Source organism: Chionomys nivalis, chromosome 5 (genome assembly GCF_950005125.1).
Source record: "Chionomys nivalis chromosome 5, mChiNiv1.1, whole genome shotgun sequence".
NCBI classification, from domain to species: domain Eukaryota; kingdom Metazoa; phylum Chordata; class Mammalia; order Rodentia; family Cricetidae; genus Chionomys; species Chionomys nivalis.
The window spans coordinates 51,482,827-51,488,826 of NC_080090.1; the positions used below are offsets into that span (position 1 = coordinate 51,482,827).

General features: G+C 47.5%; 1 protein-coding gene across 4 annotated transcripts in view; it reads right to left on the reverse strand.

The window, feature by feature from the left end:
- Flnb (filamin B) overlaps window positions 1-4,817 on the reverse strand; it is a 143,484-nt gene extending 138,667 nt beyond the window's left edge. For all 4 annotated transcript variants that reach the window (XM_057770284.1, XM_057770283.1, XM_057770285.1 and 1 more), the window contains exon 1: window positions 4,376-4,817. In XM_057770284.1, the coding sequence (XP_057626267.1) occupies window positions 4,376-4,667 (292 nt within the window). In that variant the 5' untranslated portion in view covers window positions 4,668-4,817. The remainder of the gene's footprint in view (window positions 1-4,375) is intronic.
- Between the last annotated feature and the right edge of the window lie 1,183 nt (window positions 4,818-6,000).

Consider the following 6,000-nt stretch of genomic DNA (forward strand, 5'->3'; position numbering starts at 1 on the left):
ACTCTGGCCAGTCGAGCTGGCCTCCCAGAGTGGTGCTGACTTTGAGCTTCTTTTCAGTGTGGAAACCCTTCCGGCCTGACTTGAGACCATCTAACAGTACCTTGTTTAATTACCAGGCACCAGCAGCACTTACAATGCGCCCTGAACTGCTCCGGCCACCTGAAATGTTTTACCTAATTCTTTTATGTGCATGAGTGTTTTGTCTGCATGAATGTGCACGCCTGGTGCCTACGGCATTCAGGAGAGGGCATAATATTCCCTGAACCTGGATTTACAGAAGGTCATGCACCACCATGTGGGTGCTGGGAATTGAACTCAGGTCTTTTGCAGAGGCATTAAGCGCTCTAATTACTGAGCCAACTCTGCAGCCCCTGTTCCAGATACTTTTAAAAATATTACCTTGTTTAATCTTTGTAACAACATTTAAGGTGGTATTTATTATTTCTATTTCAGCAATTAGACAACAGAGGCATAGAAATTCTTAACAGCTACTTTGTGGCAAGTAAGAATTAAACCAAGACTTCTTGTGCTTGTGCTTAACTCTCCGTCTCACAGTAATGTGCGGCTGTCTTGTTACAAACGGCCCTGAATGTCAATTCTAACAAAACATTACATTTTAATACATATGTATTCTCAGGGTTCTTACACTGCATGGTCCAAGAGAACACACTGGCTTTTGCTAGCTAGTTCAGGAAGAACTACAAAGTGGGAACTATCTGTAGAACATCAGATTAATGATGGCAGAACAAAGGGGAAGAAGGAAAAGATGCTGGGTGGCAAGGTGACCCACCATCCAGGGACTCAAAGTCTTGGGAAGTCATTAATAATATTTAGGCTGATCCTGTGCAGGTAAGATAAATAATCATCAGGGTCAGCTGCATCTTGTAAAAAGGCAGGGAGGCATTCCTTTTTTAAAGGATCAAGCCACAATATATTACCCAAATTTCTAGCAGCCTCAATTGTCATTCTTGGGCTTTGAGACGTCTTTTCTTTCCAAAGTTAGCTGGACTGTCCAAAAGTCCGAAAGATTTATGGAGAAAATGCGTAAATAAAACCGCCAACTCCTTACAAAAACTATAACTAAGCATGCTGTGCTTTGCTGCGAACTGCTCAGACCTAAGAAGAAACTAAACAAAACCTTCAATTTTGGGATAGAGCCTAGGGTGGGACCAACTTCTGATGAACCACAAATGTGAGTAAATAAATAGCCGGGGTTGTCTTTCAGAAGTTGTTGGCAGGTATGCCACTGTCCTCTGGCAGTGGCTGAGCATCTTATGTCTCCAGCTGGGCTTACAGGCATGATTCTAAAGGTTCCCACAATGTAAATAAACTGTTGGGAATTAGCCAAGGCATACATGATGCCCTGAATTCATCCAATAATCTTCCCTGGTTATGGAGTAAAACATGAGCCCCTGGAGCACAGGAAAACGCAATAAAAGCCACCAATGGAGAAAGCAGATATTCCTCAACAGATTCAACCATTAAGACAAAACACAAACTGACTCCACTCACCTCCTGACAGTCACAACGTTTAACTCCTGAGCTCTCATCATAGCCCAGAGGATTAATCCTGTCACTTATAAAGGGCCCCATGATCCCTATTGCATCTGTGGCTACGGTTCAAACTTTGGGTATTCAGTTGTCGAGACAACACTCTGAACCTGAAAAGTGTAGGCTACAATAGCCCTTAGTCCAGACAGGGGAGGCTGTGTTGTCTTTTTGTTTTGTTTAAAAAAAATATGTATGTATATGAGTGCTTTACTTGCAAGTATGCCTGCATGACAGAAGAGGGCATCAGATACCATTATAGATGATTGTGAGGCACATGTGGTTGCTGGGAATTGAACTCAGGACCTCTGGAAGAGCAACCAGTACTCTTAATTGCTGAGCCATCTCTCCAGCCCCAAGTTTATTGTTTTCATCTCTGACACTAGAAAGAAATTCACTCAAAGTTCAAATTCAATAGCTTGGCAAAGCTGCATTCTGGGCCCAGTGCACTGTTTCCGATCTTTAAGTAGGGACACTAACAACAATGAAAATAACAACAGCAACCGTGTGGCATCCTAGTACCGACCCTCCTGGGACTCCCTGGGAGGATCACTATCAGAAGGAATTAATTACTCTCAATTGGTTATCCTGGATATTCAATGGCAATGATATCAGAATGTAACACCTAGTGGGTGGCCCTAATAAGAAAGTGCTACGGTGTGCATAAGACTACATAAAGTGAACAGTGAATAAGAAAACGGAAGTCCAAGCTAGATGATTTTTTATGGTCCAGTCATTACCTACAACATCCCTAGGGGCAGCCAAAAGATGCCTTTAGGTCCATCTCATCCCTCAGCAGTCTAGACCTCTAGCAAGGTGGGAAGGCCTTCAGAGAAAACCTGTTTGCTAAGAGATCTTTCTGGAAAGCAACTAGAGAGGAGTGTATGTGGTCACACCCTCTAACCGAGGAATACCACTTTAGGGAATATGATCCAAGAAATATTTTAGCAGGGAAAAACAAAACAAAACAAAAAAAAAAAAAACAAAGAAGAACAACCAAAAAAAAAAAAAAGCACAACTTTTGATGGTCTACCGAAACAAGCTGGCCATGGGTAACAGACCTATATCAGATGAATCAAATGAATGGGAGAAAACTGGGATGTTAAGCAACAGGGGGTGGGGAGCCCAAGCCTCAACAGGCTCATGACTGGAAATCATGAGGACCAACTAGAAAACTGTAAGGGACCACCAAACAAGTCCAGAATGAGGCCCACAATCTTGGAGCACAGCTGTGAAGCCATGCTGGAAACAGCTGCCCAAAAGTAAACAGCCGGTGAATTAGGCAGTCCTTGATGTTTTTTCTGGTGTTATGGTTTCTCCGTAAGCGATTCTATGTCATGTTTAACTCCTGGTTTAATTTAAGTTTCTTTGTTGAGTTAATTAAATAAGCACGAATTTTAAAACAGAATGGTTGCAAGTTGAGCTCAGGCAGGCAGGCCTTGAGAGTTATTCCTTACAGGAAAGAGAACTTCCCGTGCAATTCTGAGGTCCCCCCCCTCCTCAGTATGGGAAGTAGGCCCCCAGAAGACAAGTACCCCAGGCAGCTTCCTCCACTGGGCAGCCGCGCCCGGGAGGGAGATCCTGCTAGGTGTTGTAGCTTCTTGGACCCAGGAAGTAGGAAGCTGATCTACCTGCCAGCACAGGTGTGGGGAAAGTCGAGCATGAGGCTGGGCGGAGGTTCAGTCTAGAGGGAACCCCTTTCCCCTGGAGAAAGTCCCATATGCCACACCCACCTTCCTTTCTGTCACAGGAGTCACTATAATGGCCTTGTTTCCTGAGGAAACAAGCCCAGCCTAAGTAATCCCCTCCATGTCCACACAGTGTGAAGTGCACACATCCTCTGCACACGTATACACAAAAATCTTACACACACACACACACAAATGCTTTAGCCGGCAAGGAACGAGTCCTCACATACACAACCCCTTTGTTCCCACACTCACAAACCTCTTTAGAAACTTCCAACTAGTACAGACCTTAACTCTCACCCTGAGACAGCAGAAAAGAAGCCAGACTCAAACGCCTTCTCAGAAAGACCCAGAGAACGGGGTGGGACAGGGGAGAGAAAAACCTTAGCTGTCACCTGCTTTAGTTTTTAGTTACTTGCGGGGGACCTTGGGGAACCCAACTACCCCTCTAAACTTCTCTCCTTTTCTGTAAAATGGGCCTAATGACACCTCAGTCCACAGGACATTAAGTACTGAGATAACTTAGAACGTTGTGGCCACACAGTCAGCCTTAGTTAAACTTCTACAGACACTAATTACTATCACCACTAAATGATCTCAACCTGACGAGACCCACCACGCTGACACAGAGCTGAGAAGTGAGGACTTTCCCTCAAGATTCCCCCTCCCACCCTCGGAGCCCACACCCATTCCGGCGTTGGAAGGGGAGGGGAGGGTCCCAGGTCTGGTCTCCACCTAGGCGAAGAGATTCCAAGCCAGAAAACTGTCGCGCGTCCTAGGTCTCCCAGACTCCAAGCCAACGCCCTTTCGACCGCGGCGGTTCACACAGGGCGCACCTGGCTAGCGTAAAGTTAGGGTTTGGTATTTGACTCTAGGGCTCAGCCATCAGGGTGATTTCCCCAGCAATCCCAAGGTGTCCCACAATCAAATCTGCAGCTGTGGCTGGAAGTTCTTAGCAATCACGCCAGGTCCCAGCCCACGATGGCACTGTGGAAAAGGCCTAGGTTCCTAGATTCTCATCCCAGGGCCACCTCCCCCTCGTCTCAGCGCCCACACCTGGCCCGGGGAAGCGATGCGCGGTGGGGCGCTCTGCCGATACCACGATTTCTGCAAATGCAGGACCGGGCCACAACACTCACCGATGGACACGAGTTTGATGCTTTCGTGGTCCAGGAACTCCAGCGCCACCGACACGTTCTCCAGCTTCATCTGTCGGAAGGTGGGCCGCTGGTGGTACTTGTGGTGCATGCGCTTCTGGCTGAGCACCTCCAGCAGCGCGATAAGCCGTAACCCGTCGCTAAGGTCGGTCTGCAGGTTCCCGATGCGTTTATTCACGCACTTGAGGTGCTCATTGCACCAGCGCGTGAACGTGTTCTGTTGAATCTTCTTCCATGGCGCGTCCTCCGCCAGGTCCTTCTCGGTCACCGGCATCCTGAAAGCGGAGAGAGTGCACGGAGGCAACGAGCTGCAGGGGCTGATCTAAAAATCCCCAAGGACCGGGAGAGGGGGAACCGAAGCAAGTGGGAAGGCGGCTCGAACTCGCTGCTACCCAAGCCGCAACAAGAGCTGCTCTGCCCTCGTCCGCCCCCGAGAGCCCAAGTAGCCTGGCCTGGCGCCTGCGCGCTAGGCAGCCCAGCCCCCGAGGCTCCGCCCCATTCAGACCCTAAAGAAGCGAACTCGTTAGCTGCGCTCGCTCTCTACTGCCCAAAGCCTGCACTACACCAGGTTGCCGCCTCGGTTTCACGAACCTGATGTGATGGCCAGCTAGAAGAAACCTGGGAAACGCCCAGAAAAAGAGCACTTGCAGAATCAGGGGACTAGATGGAATGGTCACATGGAAAGGGAATGTGCCACCCATCTGTAGGTTTAGTGAGAGGCAGGTGCTTTTCTCTGAGTCTGAAAGGCAACGGTAAATTAGACACATTGATTTCCTTATGTCAAGGTACTTTAAGTCTAATACCACACACACACCATAGTAGCAGTGGTGAAAACGAACACTGTTTTCTATGGATATTAGTTGGCTTTTACTGGTGTAAGAAATTACCAAAACTGACGTCAAGAATTCCACAATTTCTTATTTTGCCTCTCTGTAAGTTAGATGTCCTGTCTGAGTTTTAATGGGTCAAAACTGAGGTCACTAGCCCAATCAATGTATTTCTTGCTGAAATTTCTGGAAAAAAAATGTTCTTTTGCCTTTCCAGGTTATAGAAGCTGTGTGCACACGTCGGCTTATGATACCTTTCTTATTCTCAAAACCTGTAAACTGAGGCACAAAATCTTTCTCGTCCTCTCGTCTCCTTAGTTCTCCATAGTCACATCTTCCTAGAACTCTCTTAAGACCACTTTGATTGTATTGGGTGAGCTGATTAGTCCAGAATGATCTTGTTATGTTTCATTTTCTACCTGTGATGACCAAGAGGCTCCAGGAAGGCACAGCCTGGGGAAAGGGCTTGATTAATGGGTGTGGGCACCTACTGACCTGTGTTCCTTTTCTCTTCCCTTCGCCTAAGACTTCCTTTCCCTCCACACCCCACAAACAGCAGCACGTCCATCTCAGTCACTGCTGTATCTGTGTACCTGGTGTAGGGTTGCCATAGGAAACATTCAGGGAACAAATGGGCGGGTGGGTAGACGACCGGTTGTGTGGATGGAAGGATGAACGGATGAGCAGTTGCAGGCTGAGGCGGGCAGCTTTCATCCTGTAGGCTTTATCACTGGGGTACAGGGCACCCTCTCTGTGTGACCTAAAGCCTGACATTTCAGC